Below are 17,855 nucleotides of genomic sequence, written 5' to 3'. Positions count from 1 at the left end.
AAGGCGCCTGGCTGGAAGCGGCACCGCTGAGCTCCCTGGGCAATTTTGTAGGCAGCGGGTGCATATCCTGATGCTTAACTCATCCTGGGCGTGTTGGAGCACATGCTCTGCCGTAGCGCAGGCAGGACGGGCAGGGGCTCTCCAGCAGCAGCACTGGGTCCCTGCCGGGAGCCAGCCCTCCCCATGCACCCACAGTGCTGGGACAGGGAGCGGGAAAGGTCCATCTCTAACATGTCAAGTGTTTGAACAGGGGGTGGGACATCCCGACCCGTCCCCTGCCCTGGCTTGGAGCAGACTTGTGCTTCGGCCGGCATCAGCAGCGCCAATGCCCAAGGCTGTCCTAGCTGTCCTCTTTGTTGGAGAGGAGCTGAGAGGCGTCGCGATGGACCTCACCTTCTCTTTTTACTGCTGCCAAACCCCCCAGGGAGCTGCACCGCAAGGGTACTTGGCCAGGGGCGGCAGCAGTCCCCAAGCACCCAACCTGAGACAGTTACTCCTTCCTCCAGCCCATCACTGACCCTCTCTGCCCTTATCACTGCTCCATCACTCTACTAATCTTCCCATTTCCCCCCAAAAGGAGAGGGATGGCAGGGACAGCACCTACCACCCAGCTGAACCCTCTGGGAGGTTTTTGAAATGGTAAAGAAATGCATAAACCCCATACGCATACAATGGGGTTTATAGCCGTGGTCATCTGGCAGGAATGAGGAAGCCTTGGGGGCCCCAGAGGTGCCATTTGTCTTTGGGAGGGGACAGGGGATTTTCTACCACTGAGGACGCCTGAGCTTGGAGGGGGATGGCGGAGCTGGCAGGGCTTGCCAGAAGGTGGAAGCGCAGCCCCTCCATAGCCCCCCGGGGCGGTGTGGCAGTTTATCAGCCTACGCCAGCTGAGGGAAGGGGGATTTTAAAGGCGTTTCAAAAGCACCTCTCGTTATTTTTAGGAACGTGGGAAGGGACTGACTGGGTGAGACCCCAGCTGTGGCTCACCCACCTTTTGTCCACCAGAACCAGAAAACACCCGCCTTTTTGGGGAGAGCTTTCCCAAGCAAGCTCGGCGACTGCTGGCTCCCTAATCCCCGATAAAAGGCTGTGGTCTTAGTCAGCTAACGGGACAGGCTGGCCTTGCCCAGCAGCCGGGCTTCGCATTCCTTGCTTGAACTCTCAGCTTCCGTGACCCTGTGCAGTGCATCCCGACGTGTAGTGCATCCTGACAGCAGCGCATCCCGATGGCAGCACATCCTGACATGCAGGGCATCCCGATGCCAGGGAAAACGTGTCTTTTCCAGGGCGACGGCTCCCATTTGCATGGGTCATGGTGTTGAAGCAGGCACTGGCTGGGCAGCGAAATGGGAACATGGTGATGTGGCGATGCTGAAAGTGGAGCATAACGTGGGGAGGGAAAAAACCTCTCTCAAGGATAACACCAGGGCGTGGGCTTCGGTAGACCACCTGTGGTAACCTTCCCACTGCGTTCAATTAGTAGCTGTGTGTCCCCCTCGGGGGATGGAATCCGTCTCGGATGGGGCAGCTGCTCGTCTTTGCAGGTATCAACACCCGCTCTGGCCGGACCTGCCTGGCTGAAGTTTTCCGTGACCTTCTGCCAGAGAGAACCCAAAATCCAAAGCACCAGCCAAAAAGGACAAGTGGTTGCCGCCCCATTTCTTTGTTGTTCCCGCAGCTGCTGGGTTTGGTGCGTAGAGAGATGTCTCCTGTGAAAACATCAGAGAAACCCTGGGGACCACCACCACTGCTGACTGGTTGCTTGAGGAGCTGGAGGGGCTCTTACTTACGCGGATGAGGCTTGTGGAGGTTAGAGCCTGTGTGGATTCTCTGGTGTCTAATAAAGGTTGTGCATGTGATATATTTTTAAGCACAGCAGGAATATTAAGAGAGAGTAGCTTTCTGTCCTCTATTTAGCTGTTGATTTGCAGGAAACTCCTGGGATTTCACCACCTTTGCAACCTCTGCTGTTGTATCGTGCTTGGTAGGAACACACCAAAGTTCCTGGGGAGGAAACACCGGGCAGACAGTGGGATTGCAGGAAACCAACAAAAAAGTTAGGCAGTGCAGGCAAAGCTGGCGAAGGGGCTTCAGAGGGCCTCCAGAGACAGATGCTCACGCAGTCGTGTCTCTACAGCATAGTCTGCAAGCTCAGGGCTCTGCTGACCACCTTGTGAGAGCGGATGCCTCTCCAAGGGGGTCACCCCATCCTCCCAGAGCGGTGCTGGACCATGTGTGGGACACGTGGGGAGCATGGATCCCCCGGCAGCCTCTTCCCTCAAGCCTCAGGGCCGTGGGTGCCACTGAGGAGGGCGCTCGGAGGACATTGCCGGGGTCTGACACCTGGCGCGGGCTTCATGGGGGCAGGTGAGTGCTGTTTCCATGGGGAGCAGGACTCGGAGGCTTGGCGGGGAGCGGCTGGGCAACCTGGGGTGACGCCGGGCGCCCCGAGGGAGCAGAGCCACAGTGAGTGGGCGGCTGGAGAGACAGCGCCGAGCCGGCGGGGGGGAGTGGGAAGGAAGCTGAGGTATCGGTGGAGAAAGACAGGGAGACGCTGGGAGTGGCAGGGGCCGTGGGAGGCAGGGAGACGGGAGCCCGGTGAGTCAGCCTGGTGGGGTGCTTTGAAAGCCGTTGGGGAAGCACAGGCAGGGCAGGTTCTGCTGCAGCCTGGGGAGCCATCTTACCCTGGCTGGCACCTTCTCCATCCGTCCTTCCCTGCTCAGCCAAGGAAAGCAGATCGCCCTCCAGACTGGGGCAGCTTGCGGAGCCACTGCTCTCTCCTTCTGAGATAACGCTGGCATGGAGCCACCCTGGCTGCATCCACTGCGGTGAAGTGGTTCCTCATCTAAACAGGACAGCTGCCAAAACCCAACTTGGAAGCAGAGCTTTCCAGTAGTTGGGCTTGGCCTCATGGTTGGTGGCACAGGGGGGTGTTGTGCAGGTGTGACCAGGGCAGTAGTTTTGCTCTGGCAGCCTGCGCTGCCCCCGGGAATGCTCACATCCGCCTGACCTCCGGGGGACCATGGGCTGGTATTCACCCAAATGTTGGCACTGGAGATTCCACGCTTTGGGTGGGAACCTGCCCTCGGAGGCAATGGCAACCCTTCCGGCAACGCGCGGTCCGTGCGTGCAGGCGGCTGCCGAAACCCAGCTGAGTCACCCCTGGTGCTGCAGGTGTGTGATGGGGCGCAGGGAGGGGCGGAGGGGAGCACCCCCTGGGAGCACCTCGGCACTTCACAGGCAGGTGCTGAGCTGGGAGAGCAAGGGCAGACGTCCGGGTGGGAGAAAGGTTGGGGTTAGAAGCAACATGTGCCCTGGGTGAGGGTTTTTTTTAAAGCAGGGAGACCTTTCCTCTGTGCTCCACTGCACAGTCCTCAGAGGTCCCCCCGATCCTTCTGGGAAGACCCTGATGGACTTCCACCAGATAAACCAAGGAGGCAGCGGGTTGGCAAAGACTGCAGAGGAGACACCCACCCTTGCTCCCAGCTTGTCTTGGCCGCAATGGGAGCATCCGCCTTCTGCAAACTCTCTCCCTGTAATGTGTCCGGGATGTGAGCTCAGGGCTCCCAGTGGCCTCATGGCACCCGTTCCTGGGTGCCAGCATGGGCTCCGTGCTCACTGTCCCACCTCATGGGGGGAAACACGGAGTTTTCATGGAAGGGGTATCACACTGGAATGCTTCTCTCAGAAGACTGAGCAATGCTTTGACACCCAGCCTCTTCCCTGACTCCCAAAACACCTCTGAGAGCAGTGTGGGGGTTTGCCAGCCGGGTGGGTGTCGGCTGGGTGTTTGGGTAACTTGCAGCAGCCCAGATGTCCCAGCCCTGGTGTTTCAGTGACAACACAGACCCCAGAAGTTGAAGGTTCATCTTCCCAAGGTTATGAAGCTGTGGCCTCTCTTGCATGGTCAGTAAACTTGGATAAATCCCCCCATCTGAGCTCTGCTGGGAGCCAGAGACCAAAGGCTGTGCTGTTATGTTGTCAGGCTCCTGTACCAGCCAGGGTCTCATCTCCCGCCAGCCCAGTTTGGCTCAAAACTGAGAAATCACCAGAAAAGGGGCACTGGGTGACTGCGGTCTCAGCCTCGTGGGCAGAGCATCCCTGTGCAGCCCCTGCAGGTGTACCTGCTGGTGTCCCTCCACTTCCGTGCAGGAGGGGCGATGGCTTGGGGCAAGATCCCGCCAGGGGCCGAGCATGAAGATCCCTTTGCTGGTCTCTCTGCAAAAGGCCCAGCTCAAAGACATTGCCAAGGGATTGCTGAGGGACTGTGCCTTTCGGCGCTGTTCAGCTCTGCCTGGCTATACGATGCAACCCTCGTCCCTGCCCAAGCTGCATCCTTCCACCATGCGGGCGCACGCCTGCTTCTGCAGCTGCATGGTGCTGATCAAGGTGAAACGTAGCCCAGGCAAGGAGAAGAAAGGGCACGGCTCCCTGGGTTCACTGGGCAGCTAAAATATTCCCTGGTCACAGATAACATTGAGTTGCCATCCCCTGAGCAATGGACATGCTTAGACATCCTTTACCGAGCACCTGTCCCTCTGCTCTGCTCTTCTCAAGCCCAGCTCCCTCCCTTGCTCCCTACACCCAGGTCCTTGCCCCCAAGCACGCTTTCCCCACTCCCTTCTGGGTGCTATATCAACTGGGGTGAGGCTGGTGGTGAGAGGATGTCCTCCAGAAGGGCTGAGTCCCCGGTGCCCCTTGCACGCGACCATCGATCCGCCCCCAACCTGGGGTCGGTTGGGGAAGGAGGGGGATATGTATTTGTGACAGCGACACATGGCCGATTTATTGTTTGATCCAATCTCTCCCCCAAATGATTCGAGTCAAATGAAATACATTTTAGTAGTCAAATCTGTAAGGGTGGGTCTCATTGTGCTTTGACCCTACAGGGCATTTTGTACATTTAATTTGATTTACACCCAAAATGTTAATTTAATGTACTGGATTTTCTCCCACACCCAACTAACGCTGAAAATTAAACAAGATCCTACAGAAAGGTTTGTGTGCCATTATCTTGTTAGCGTTGTTATTTATCGAGTAATTACAGCGCCTGGGCTGTACGTGCAACATTGCTCCAGCGGGCGTATGGAGAAGGACGCTGGCCGCTCGGTGACGTGTCTGTGGGCTGCCTCGCTGAAGGCGGTGCAGCCCCAAGGATGCCCCTCACGGTGCTGCATATAGCTCCTTGCAATGGTGTTGGTGGGGCCACGCTGTGAGCACGCTCCCCAGGCTCTTCTGGGTGAAAAAATACCAAGGAATGATATTTTTAGAAAAGGCAGCGTTGTTTTCTTCTGGGCTATGGCCAAGCAACACCAAGGCTTGTTCAGCAGCCTGTATTTCCACCTGCTAGCTCAAGGGGAAGGCAGCCCACTGCTGCTGAGATGCTCTACTTTGCATTGGTGGTGCCTCTCCATCCAGCTCCTCTTGCCTTGCTGGAGGCTGCAGGACCTTCTCTTCACCATGTGCCTCCCAACAGCGCTGGGCACACCACAGTGGTCAGGGCTCCAGAGCTGATAATAGTAATAACAATAATAATAATAATTTAGATCCTGATTCAGCTGTGCATGTAAGTGCACGTCTGACTCGGAGCACCCAATTAAAGTGAAGTGTGTGCTCCAGGACCTCACTAAATGGGAACCTCAAAGCAGGATTGGAAAAAGCCAAGAAGACATTAAAGTAGTCACAGCAAACTCTTGGTTCAGGAGCATTGTGATTAATGTCATTTGCTACCTCTTTTGGCTTGAAAGACAAGGAGTGGTTAAAATAAAAGAAACCTCAAGTTGAAAGCATTGCAAAAAATCAATTAAAACCCATGTAGCTGCATTTTGACCCAGAGCAAAATCTCAGACATAACAGAGAAATTACATAGCCTTAAAGAGAAAGAAAGAAAGAGAAGGTTTTACGTGTGGTATTGCTGAGGAATTGCCCAAAGGCGTGCTGAGGTGGCTTCTCCCCCGGTACCTGTGGAGACTAAAAACTCCCCGCAGGAGCAGGGGGAGCGAGGAGGTGCCCCCAGCCCTCGCTGTCACTCCCAGGGCCTGTCCTGTGCGTGAGCAGTCAGGACTTAAAAGGCTTCCCAGAGGACCAAGCCGTTGGGTGGTGGGGTGACTCCGCTGCTGCTTCTCAGCCTACAGGATGGAGATGTCTGCACCTGTGGATCGCCCCGGAGGACCCTACCAAAATGGGGTACGGCAGGTGGGGCTGCTGCAGCTCCTGGCTGGGATTTTCTGGCTGGAAACACAGATTGCTTTGAGATGCTCAGCCTGGAGGGCCTCTCCGGTGGTGCGGCCCCTGACACAGGGCTTGGGGCTGAGGCTCTTCCATTCCAACACCCTCTCTGGGACTCCCGCTACCCCCACGCCCCCAGGACTCAGACCCCCTCAAGAGCTCACACCAGTTTGCCCCTGGGTGAAGTCCCCGAGAGCCCCACACTGGTTGTCCTTGGACCAGGGAGCCCAGGTGGAATAACTGGGATGTGTGTTGATCAGAGCTCTGCATTTGGCCGCTGCGTTTGAAGGCGCGTCCTTTCCAGAAGCGCCAGATCTGTCCCCTGGAGTTAGATCTTCATCTGGATGAAACCAACGGTGGAACTCCTGTCGATTCACCCTGGCCTGCGCTTTGCTCTCTGGGAGGAAAGTGGTAACCTTAGGGAAGAGCAATGCCATTTGAAAGGCCTCTTCACGCAGGGAAACAGCTCTTGGTGCTCAGTCCCACCAGCCCACACAACTGCTCCAGCCCGGTGCCGGCTCTGCTGCGAGGATGTGCTGGGGAGGAAGGCACCAAGTGCGTTTCCACTGTGTTTAATAAAAAAGCAGATTGAATAGTGGGCGTGAGGCAGGAGAAGGCACCCCTGAATGCTGTTAAATACCCGAGGACAGGCCACGCATGGGTTTTGCCGTGCTCGGAGACTTTGCAGTGCCGTTTTCTGGGTTTTCTTCTGTTTCTTTTACTTCCTTCCCCCCTACCCTGTCCTCTTTTGTTTCATTTCCACTTCGGGAGGAGGGGGAGAGGACAAGAGGCAAATTAAAAAAAAAGAAAGGAGGGGGGAAGAGAAAAGGCTGACGCGTTTTTCATTTTAAATAAATGACTGAAAGAGAATAAAGCCTTTTTTTTTTTAACAGAAGAAAGGCTTGTCAATAAGAAAAATAACAACAAAAACAACAACAACTTTCCCTGCCTGCTGCTGCCCCGAGGACAGCTCAGCCTCTTCCCCGGCGCCCTGGGGAGCCCTCCCCTCCGCGGGCTGCCTCGGGGGGGACCCTTAGCGCAGCCCCCCGTGGGCGGCGGGACCCACAGCGGCGGGAGGGGAGCTGCCCCCGGCACCCCGCTGTGGCGGGCGGGCAGCGGGTCCGGTCCGGCCCCGCCGGGGTCCCCGCCAGCGGGCAGCGGGCGGGCAGCAAGGGCAGGGCTCCCCTCCTCTATTTTTTTTCTTTTTTTTTTTTTTAATTTTCAGACGTTAAATTCTTTTGCAAACATTCATGCCTTAGGAAGGGCTGGAACAAAGCTCAGCTGCTCCAACCGGTCGGACAGGTAAGCAGACTTGTTGACACCGTTATGTTTGCAGCACGCATGCTCCTTCCCAAGTTTCCTGGTGCATTTTTCTATTCCACCTTATGAAACTTTCCTCCCCCCCCTTCCCCTCCCCTCCCCTCCCCTTCCCCTCCCCGCGCCTCGGCGGCTCTGCCCGGTGCGTGCGGTCCCGCTCCCCGCGGACGGCAGCGCAGCTCCCGCGCCCCGCCGGGCTGCGGCCGGGCGGCGGGCTCAGCCCCGCTCCGTGCCGTGCCGTGCCGTGCCGTGCCCCCTGCCCTCGCCATGCCCAGAGCCTTCCTGGTGAAGCGCCGGAGCCCGCAGCCGGCGGTGCGCAGCTGGGATGGGCTGCCCGACGAGGAGAGAGCCGACACCTACATCCCAGGTACGGCGCCGCCGGGCTCCCTTCCCCGGCACCGCTCGCCGCCGGGAGGGACGGAGGGAAGGGGGGGGGTCCCCGGCGGACCCCAGCCCTCGACCCGCTCCCCGCGCTCTGCTGAGGGGGCGCTTTGGGGAGGGGTCTTTGCCGGGCCGGGGGAGCCCCGAGAAGGCGGGCGGGTTCTGGGGGACTGTGCGGAACGTCGTGGGGACCCCGGGGACCCTCCCCGCCCATCGGCGGGGGCGCCGGGTGCCGGTCCCGCCGGGCGATGCCGCCCCCACGCCTGGCGCCGTCTCCCAGCCCGGGGCACCGGCGGGGGACTGTGGGTGGGGGTGCGCGTGTCCCCGGGAAGGTGGGAAACCTCGTTTGCATGAGAAAGGTGGCGGGGGGAGGAGAAGGAAGGAGCTGGGGCGGGGGGGGTTATGATGTCCTCCTCGTCTCCCCCTCCTCCTCCTCCTCCTCCTCCTGCCCTTGCCCGGGGTATAACGGGAAGGCGGCGGAGCTGGCTTGTTTGAACTTTGGGACCGTTCGTGTTTGAGTTTCCGATTGCAGCGTGAGCCGGCGATCCTCCCCCGCCGCCTGCGGCCCGCCCGCAGGTTAAACACCGGCGCCCGGCCGCTCCCGCCCGCCGCCGCCCCGCGGCTCCGCCGGCCGCATCCCTCCACCCCCCCGCTTTATCGCGTTCCCCGCTTTATCGCGTTCCCCGCTTTATCACATCCCTCCCCTTCATCGCGTCCCCCCTGCTGCAGGCGGGATCGGCTGCGTGCTGCTGGGCTACGAGGACAGCTGCAGCCTGGAGAGCAGCGGGAGCAGCGGGACCAGGGACGCAGAGCCCAGCGACCCCCCGACACCCCAGCCCGGCCCCGGTGACTTGGGCACGGCCGGGGGGATGCTGCTGGACCTGGCTGTCAAGCGCCCCATGGTCAGGTCGAAAATCAAGGTAACTGCCTGCGCCCCTGCGTTCTGTTCGCTGGGGATGGGGTGACACCACTTCGAAGGCAGGGCCCAGCTGCTGGCTGGGGTTGCCGGGTGACAACAGTCCCTTAGGCTCTCTTTGCCAGAGGTGACAGCACCCGTCCCACACACCGAGATGGAGGCCCGCAAGAGCGGCTGGCCGTAGGACGACAGTGGCGGGGCAAGCCTCCCAAGCGATGTACCGTAATCTTCCAGTGCCCTTTGCCTCCCCTTATCCCTGCCTGGGACATGCTGCCCCTGACCTGCTTGGCTCGGGTCCCACGGGAGCTCCGAACCCAGCCAGGAAGGACCAGCCCTGGCAGCTAGGAGTCATGCCCCATGGTGCGTGGGTGGATCTCGTTCCTTAACATGGGGACTCCTTAACAGTCTGCCTTCTAGGTTGTAGTCAAGCCTTCGCCAAGGGGGGCTGTGGTGAATCTTCTCGACGCCCCTTTACCCTCTTCATTTATCAATATAACAGCTAGGAAAAGGTCCTCCTCGAAAGCCATGAAAGGCCATTGCCACCTTGAGGTGAACGTGCAGGCTTGAGTGAAATGAAGAGATTATCTACCCATTAACTTTGCTGAAGAGCCTCTCTGCTGCATGAGCAGGAGCTCGTACTGACTGGGTGTCCCCTGGGCGGAGCGACAGAGCAGAGCGGTCATTTTAGTCCCCAGGCTGGGAAGATGAATCACTCATGGGCTTCTCGTGGTACCGGAGAAGCCAGGACTGAGCTCCCAAAGCGTGGCGGGGATGCAAATGGGGTGGGAGGATCACGTCCATCTCTGAACAGCCAGGGTTCCCCTCAGCAGAGGTGGAGCCAGGCCACCCCAGTGCTAGGAAGGAGGAGATGTGTTTACCGGTGGGTGGCTAGTTAACACCTCATTAAACCCTAGCTGTTGCTTTACTGGATGGAGCTGTAAAAAATCCCACTGTCTCTGCTGGGCTGACAGCCCTTCCGCCACCAAGTTATTAATCTCACGATTAACGCTAGGTTTTTCACACTACTTATACGTGGCCGCATGAGGTGGAGTTCCACCTGTTGCCCAACAGATACCTCCCAGCTCCCCCTCTAGTTTAACACCTTGTGGTTTCTCAGCTGCCTTTTTTTTAATCTTTCTTTACAATTTCAGGTAGCGTTGCTTTGGTAGGAAGTAAAGGAAGAGGATGGGAAAAATAAGTGGCTCTTCAGGAAAAAGAAACCCCAAACGTATTCCTCTCTTTACGAGGAGCTTTCCCTGCTGCTGTTTGACTTTAGCCTACTTTGTGTAATTTAACCTGGGCTATTAGCAACAGTCACAGCGAAACCTCGTTTCGGACGAGCTGGGGTTTCTCAGCGTGCCACAGAAACTGCCCAAAAGCACCACGAGAGCTGATGGACGCGTGCGCGCGGTGCTGCCTGCTCCGCTGGCTTTCTCCCAGCCCAAGCGGCTAGTGGCGAGCACGTCCGCTCCCCCGCGAATAATTAAACTAATAGCGAAGTATTTGCATCTTCCAGACGTTAAGCCTTCCCTCTGAGGAACGCTCTTCCCAAGAGCTGAATCATCAGTGTCTCCCTTAGTCAAGTTAGGTCATGGTGTTGGCGCAATATTTTTGGTGTTAGGAGCGGGAATGAGGAGATTAACCCCTGATGACACTCTGACGTTAATTAATGAACCAGGGAGACCAACAGGAGGTGATTAGTGCCATTGTTTCGGTCTCTGCTGAGTCAGCACAATGAGTTTATCTCGTCAAACCTACCTATTTTCTCACCGCTGCCTGGTTTTTGAGGAACCCAGAGCAGCTGAAAGTGTGATTAGCAAAGGCACCGTATGGGTAAGACTTTCTCATGCCAGGGAGGGCCTCCCGCCTCTCACCAGGAAAGTCTGAACGCAGGAGCAAACACTCGTGCGGCCTCGCGGAGAGGTGCTCACAGCCTAGATGTGTCTGCTTATGGATGCAGCTGGACGAGCGTCCCTGGCCCTGGGAGGGATATCCAGCGCCCAGGGTTTGTTTTAACACCTGAAGCTAGGCTGGCCAGCATTGCATCAGTCCCAACCGTGCATGTTAAGTCACCCACTCGACTGCAAGGGAAGCGTGAAGGTTTCACCTAGCAAGAATCTCCTGAATGCTTTCGCTTTTCATTTTGAATATATCCCAAGATTTTTTTACCGCAACAATAAGCTGCCCATCCTTATTTTGCTTGTTTTCTGTTGGTCTTTGTCATCTTGATGCCTACTCACCCTGTCCTCTTCTGTTCCTTAGTTCACCACTGGCACCTGTAACGATGCTACGGTGCATAGCTGTGAGCTGTGTGGCAAAGGCTTTCGCTTGCAGCGGATGCTCAACCGTCACATCAAGTGTCACAGCCAGGTGAAGAGACACTTGTGCACCTTCTGTGGAAAAGGCTTCAATGACACCTTTGATCTGAAAAGACACGTCCGGACCCATACCGGTGAGAACGCGTTCCCGGGGGGCTTGCGGACGGCTCTGGGCAGCAGGAGGTGGGAGAAGGGGTGAGGTGGGACAAGGATGGAGGGTGAAGGTAACCCAGCAAGATAATAGTACAAAACCCAGGTAAACAACATTTGCAAAAAATAGCAGGGATATGGTGGAGGAAAGGCAAAAACGTGAGAAGGGGCAGGTAAAAGCCCTGGGACTAATGAATTTTGAGGGGGACTAATGAAATCCATGTGAAGCAGCATGAGTGCATGAGCTGCCGTCCAGGTCCGGTGTAGATGTGGATGTGTGCTGTCGTGCCTGGGTCAGCGAGACTGGGGTAACCCACCCGGGATCACCCACCTGGGGTCACCCACCTGGGGTCACTCACCGCACGTTATTGCGAGTTGGGCCTGTACTGGTACGCGCGGGCAGGCGGTGGATGAAAATGCTTTGCCCTCTAGAGGCAACGAGCAGCAGTTTCTTGGGTTTTTTGTGAACCTTCCCCGCTGGCTGTCCCACAGGATAGGGTTATAGCTTGATTTTGGCACCATCTGAAGCAACCAGAGTGTGGTTCATGCTGTGCCAACAGCTTCTTTAAGGAAACTAGGGAACATGTCTGACTTCTGCTAACCCTGCATGCTGCATCCCCGCCTGCTTTGGGCTACCAGCTCCCCCAGTTCCCTTTCGCAGCCGTTTCCCTCTGCACATCCATCCATCCCGATCAGTTTGGCCACCAGCCTAAACTGTCTCTACTCACTTGTCGTGCAGGTCACAGCATGGATTGAAAATCAGGGGCAGTGGGTTGAAAATCTGACAGTGGTTCGTGCTCTGGATTGGGGGGGGGGGGTAAAAAGGTTGCCTTTAACCTGGTCTAGCTCCCTCTTCCCTGCTTGCATCTACACCAGATGTACAGGCATAACTGAGGGCGCTGTGGTTTAAGCCCGTGATGGCACTGGAAGAAAAATCGTCCCTTTCCCTTCTCTGCTCGCTCTTGCTCTCCAGTCACCCTCTGGGCTGGCGGGGTGTGCTTTCCGTGGCTGCTCTGCAGTGGGGTCGGTTCCTGAGCCCACCCCAAACAGCGGCAGTCATGTTTCTTCAAGTGGGATCGGTTGCCTCAAATCCAGCCTACTGGTCACAGAACCAGTGCTTATCCTAACCTGGAGCAGGGAGAAGGCTGCCTTTTTGTTTTTCTTTCTTCTTTTTCTTAGTGGAAGTGATGGCTTAAATACTTATTAACCCCATCCTCACCAAAGAAGACGCTTTCTGGCAGGCCAAGCTGGCCGTGCTCGGGAGGCTTCGAATTTGCGCTGTGGGTCACCCAGAAGATGCATCCACCACACCTCCCGGGCACGTTCAAGCTCTCTACATTGGCATTACCTACGGGACCGGCTGGATTATTTGAGCTCACTCTGCAATGTCCCTTTTTTGGCTTAAGCACCATTAACTGGGCATACCGCTAGAGGTGACGCTAGCATGTTGGTGGGCAGGAGTTGTTCCTTAGCAGTAGAGCTCACAAAACCAATGCTGCCCATCTTGATGGGAAAGCACTGGCCAGAGCCGATGTTTTGGACTGTTTTGGTTTGTTTGCAAAGGTTTCACATGGAATGGAAAGCTGCTGGCTGTGAGCAGGGAGCTGCCGCTGGCGTATGGCTGAAGTGTGGAGTCGGTGCTTCTGATAGAAGTGATTTTTCAACCTGTCCCCTCATCCTTTGAGATTCAGAAACTAAATCCAAGGGGGTCTCTGTTCAGAAGCTAAAAATACATATATGCTGTGGCAGGTAGGGTTGAACTTGTCATGCAGGAGTAGAGCCAATTCTGTGAAACTCCAGGAGGGAGGAAAGATCTTTGTACTGCAGAGGAGTGAAAAACCATGGTCCTGGAAATGTGAATCTTATGGTTAGATTGTCCCGAATTTAATGGAAGAGATCTGGTGTCAGTGTTTCTCCTCCCCTGTGTAAAGGCAGGATGAAAGCTTGCATGTATTGCATTTGCCTGGCGCCTTGGGTGACTGCGGGGCTGAAGGCTGGCTGCAGCAGCGGTGCCAATAGCCTTTTGGCATGTATCTTTCCCAGGCTGAAATACAGCATCTCTGAAAGCAGTGGCCTTTATGACAATGATGCTTGCTGTTCAGAAAAGCTGGGGTATATCTGAGTGTTAAAAAGAAGACAAATAAGCTGGAAGTGGTAGTCTTTATTTTATAGCTACGGTTATTCATCTACATGTGCTTTACAGAATTTTGGTGTTCCAGTGGAAATTGTCGTGCAGTGTTTGTAACCAGACTGCGTGTGTCAGTAGGGTAGTGTCAGACAGAGTGAAAGCCAAACGTGCCAGTCTAGCTTCATGGCATAAGCAGCCTTAAATGTTAAAAAGTAACTAATATACATAGCAATATAAAATTTTAAAATTAATCCCAAGTAACGAAGAGGTTCCCACAGCCGTGATGGTCTGTGCCACCCTGGCACTAGCCCTCTCGCGCTCACACTCCTGCCTGCGGAGCACTGTTGGCATCAGAAACCATGCACGGGGAAGGGTTAAACTGCCTTCAGCTGAGCATGAAACGGCACTCAAAATATTTTGTGGAAAAGATATATTTTTGTGTGTGAATTCTAATGAAGATTTGGAGTTTCCTTCCAATTGCAGTTAAATGTAACTGAAGCAGAGGCACAGCAGTAGGTGTTAGGAAACTTTAGTCGTGATAGTCTGCGCTGATGCACTGGGACAACCTCTTTAATAGACTTGCAAAAATGCAGTCAAGATACTGCTTATTGGAACTTGTAATGGGTAGCAAGATCAGCAACGGAGCGGCGAACTTAACACAATCCAATTACAAAGTTATAATTGTCTGTGTGAACACGTGTGCTTTGCCCTTTTTTGCCTGGCTATTGCGCATCATCAGTCCAATCTTCCACACACTCTCATTTCACCTTTCATTGGGAAGAGAGGGGTGTTTAGGTAACTCCCTGCATCAGTTTTAAGGCTGGTCTTTGCTTGAAAACTTACTGAGCTAGTCTAGTAAGTAAAATCACACTTTTGTAGGTTTTTTTCAAGCGTTGATAAACCCTCAGCTATTTGTCATTCAAGTACTGTGAGGCTGTTGCTCCTAAATCAGTGCTGACTGGTGGTAAAGTGGATACTTTTTACGGCTCAGTGTTTTTATAATGTAATTTGTCTGTACTGAATGAAACTGCTCGGGCATTCAAATCACAAGCCAGCCCCTTCTCCCTCCTCTGGAGACACACATACCTATTTCTTTCATCTTAGTGCACTTAGAATTTGAGCTTGTGACCTCAGCCATCACATCTGTATTCTGTGAAAACACTCTCACTCGTTTGACATACTGGGATTGCTGTATGTTCGCATTGGGCTGCCGTTCGCTGGAGCCTCGTTAAGCTTTGCTCACTAAAAGGGAAAAACTAACATCTTACTGAGACACAAGATTTCATTCATTATAAAAGCCAAAATGAAAGGTGAGCTGGAACCGATAGTTTTACCTAATCACAGGACCTCAAAAAGTCAGGGCTCTGAAGGAGTCAGTATTGCAAGAGTTGATAATGGCTTCTTCTTTAGGACCAAAGCACCGATGGGCACCTGGTACCCTCAGCACCTGCCTATGTCTTCTCAAAACTTTTCTAGGCTTTCTATTCCTAAATATATCAACCCATGCCTGAAAATTTTAGCCTGAAAGTAATAGGTTTTATTTAGGCAGTTAGTTCCCCGAGCTAGCAGCAGTGAGCTACTAGCCTGAGGAACTAACTATCTAAATAAAACATCTTACTTTCAGGCTAAAATTTGCTCAGTAACTGATAGGCCAGAGCCTTGCTCTTAGCCAGTTCCTTCCTTAGTCGGCTGTAAGAAACGGAAATCAGAATGGTAATTGCTCTTTTACCATTGCAGGAATTCGTCCTTACAAATGTGAGGTTTGCAACAAAGCCTTCACCCAGCGCTGTTCCCTGGAGTCCCACCTTAAGAAGATTCATGGCGTGCAGCAGCAATACGCCTACAAACAGAGGCGAGATAAACTTTACGTGTGCGAAGACTGCGGCTACACGGGCCCCACGCAGGAGGACCTGTACCTGCACGTTAGTAACGTTCACCCTGGAAGTGCTTTCCTGAAAAAAACCTCAAAAAAACTTGCAGCGGTTTTGCAAAACAAACTGAGCCCTGTCCTGCAGAGGAACTCCAAAGACAACGACAAAGATGAGTAACACGATGGATTACAGTGGTCTAAAGGAATGAAGTTTACATATAGGACTCTATATATATTATTTTTTTAAAAATAATTTTGAAAGAAATCCCTGAAATGAAAGGGATGCCTTTGTTAACAGGACTCTCTTGATGTCGGTAGAACCCCAACTTGACAGAAATATTCCCAAATATGATGCAAACACCAGACTTCCTTATCTGGCCAAAAAAAAAAAAAAAAAGCAAGCTTGGAAGAGGCTGTCATCTCTTGGATGGAGCATTTCACTGAACTGACACTTGGGCAACCTGCTTTCTGTTTCAGCGCTACCACATGCCTGAGAGGCCACTGACAAATAAGTTCACCTCTCCCCAGTGTGTTTTGTACAGATAGTAACCATTGCCTCCCGTACAAATCACTTTTGAGAGGTTTGGGTGAAATGTGCCATCTAAGAGCAGCTACTAGTACATTGCTCCATGACAAAAATGAATTAAAATGGCCTTACGAACAGGAGCACGCTCTGTTGGTAAATAAGATAAAAATGTGCAAATAACCTTAACTCTGCCCACCCCCCTCCCCATAAATGCAGTGAACTAATCATTTACGGAAGCATGATCCAAGGTGAGCCGAGACTTTTTAAAAGGATGTACTTTTTCCTTCCAAACTTTCCCTACTAGCGGATGGCATTATGCCAGGGCAGACTTGCAGCCTTGTTTTAGGTACTTTAAGCTGTGAACTTATTTGATCATGTTTAGATATAAGTGCAACCTTGACGCTGATGTTCCTGGACTTGTCACGCTCACTTTGGGGATTACTACCACATCCTTTTAACATACATCAATATCAACCCAGAAGCCCAAAGAAAACACTTTAATGACTTGAAGACATGTACTTTTCCGTCGTGATGAAATGCAATTGTGTGTGTATTTTATGGTGTGTATGCAAGCGTGTGTGTTCATTTAGGGATTTTTAAAAATTTTTTTTTACTGAGCATGTGCCTGTTCACTAATACAGCAGAGCAGTGCAACGCAGTGAAGAGGGAGACTTTGCCTGTCTCTGCCTCATGCGATCAGTGCAAACCTGAGGGCACGGATCTGCCCTCCCACCCATAACCACTGTCAGTTTAGAAGGCTCATAGTGAGACTGATGCTACAAGGGAAGGAGGTGGCAATGATGATGATGAGGGACTGGTACTACTCTCTGTGCATTTAGGACTCCCCCATATCCTGCTCCAGCTCCTGTTGACCCAGGACAACCAAGAGGGTAGCCTATAGGGACTATCAAGCGTGAATTTAGGGATTTAAAAACAACAAAGGGGAGAGGGATGCCCCATGTAACTCATGTCACTGAAACCGCCTGACACTTTAATGCTCTTCAGAAGCTGATGCAGCCTTTGCTGGGTACTTAAGCGTCTCTCTGAGGAGCGACAGGGTGGGGTGGTAACCTCCTCCGCAACCACAAGGTACGCCGGTCCGAGTGCATGGTATTCATCTGCCTCTTGACTTAATGGATACAGCCACTAAGCAGGTTTTACATCAATTTAAATGCATAACAATTAGTGGGTTTCATTTATAGGTTCCAAAAATTCAGCTCATGCTCAAAATAAAACTGTACATTTGGGGAGGATACGCTGCATTCTGTATAACTTGAAACAGCAGCTGAAAAGTAACCCATCTAAAATATCAGTCAGAGCCAGGACCTTAACAGTAATTTATACTAAAAAAATGTTAGATTCTGAGCATGTCTGCAAGAATCTTCTCAATTTGCCTCACTTGTGTACAGGCATTGGCTTGGGTTTTAGTGGGGAAAAGCTTCTAGGGGTTTTAAAGCATTTCTGGTGATATCAATACTTTCATCAGCACAACTGTCGGTACTTGGGACCTTGAAAACGAGGGTAATAAAGCGATGCTACTGTGTAAGGAACAAACTTGTCATCCTCTGTAACGGGAAGGTTTGCGGAATACTTTAATAAATGGGAAGTCCGCAGGAGAAAAAAGCATCTGAGGTAAATTAGAAGATCCTTACTTTGCAGAACAAGCGGATGTCTATGCACTGATCCCCAGTTCTGAGATCACGCTGTCACAACTGAATAGCATAAATGGAAGGTTGCTCACTCTGAGTGAAGCTTGTATGCTTGCAAATACATGGGACAAAACTGCCTGGCTCAGAAAAGTGTTAACAGCTGGTTAACAGTGCTGGCTACACTCCTCTGTAACTCACGTAGTGAGGTCTCAGCCATGAAACTTCACTGTTGAGTTCAGCTCCTAGGTGGGACTGTTGAGTCCAGCTGAGCAAAGTGACTGGCATTCACCTAACTGCAAAGGAGCCTCGTGTGCTCAGCTCTGAAACCTCAGCCCCGACACTGGAGCAGCAGAGTTGCAGCCAAAACCCTCC

At 53.3% G+C, this 17,855-nt stretch overlaps 1 protein-coding gene across 1 annotated transcript; it reads left to right on the top strand.

Annotated features, from left to right (window-relative positions):
• The first annotated feature begins 7,547 nt into the window (after positions 1–7,547).
• Positions 7,548–17,567, top strand: OVOL2 (ovo like zinc finger 2). The gene is made up of 4 exons (XM_075088599.1): positions 7,548–7,912; positions 8,656–8,846; positions 11,105–11,294; positions 15,176–17,567. The coding sequence occupies exons 1-4, from the start codon at positions 7,813–7,815 to the stop codon at positions 15,484–15,486; spliced, it is 792 nt and encodes a 263-aa protein (XP_074944700.1). The 5' UTR covers positions 7,548–7,812; the 3' UTR covers positions 15,487–17,567.
• Positions 17,568–17,855: the final 288 nt, after the last annotated feature.

Source organism: Phalacrocorax aristotelis, chromosome 3 (assembly GCF_949628215.1).
Source record: "Phalacrocorax aristotelis chromosome 3, bGulAri2.1, whole genome shotgun sequence".
Classification (NCBI taxonomy): domain Eukaryota; kingdom Metazoa; phylum Chordata; class Aves; order Suliformes; family Phalacrocoracidae; genus Phalacrocorax; species Phalacrocorax aristotelis.
The sequence above is the reverse complement of the archived record's forward strand: the minus strand, read 5'-3'. Positions and strand labels throughout refer to the sequence as shown.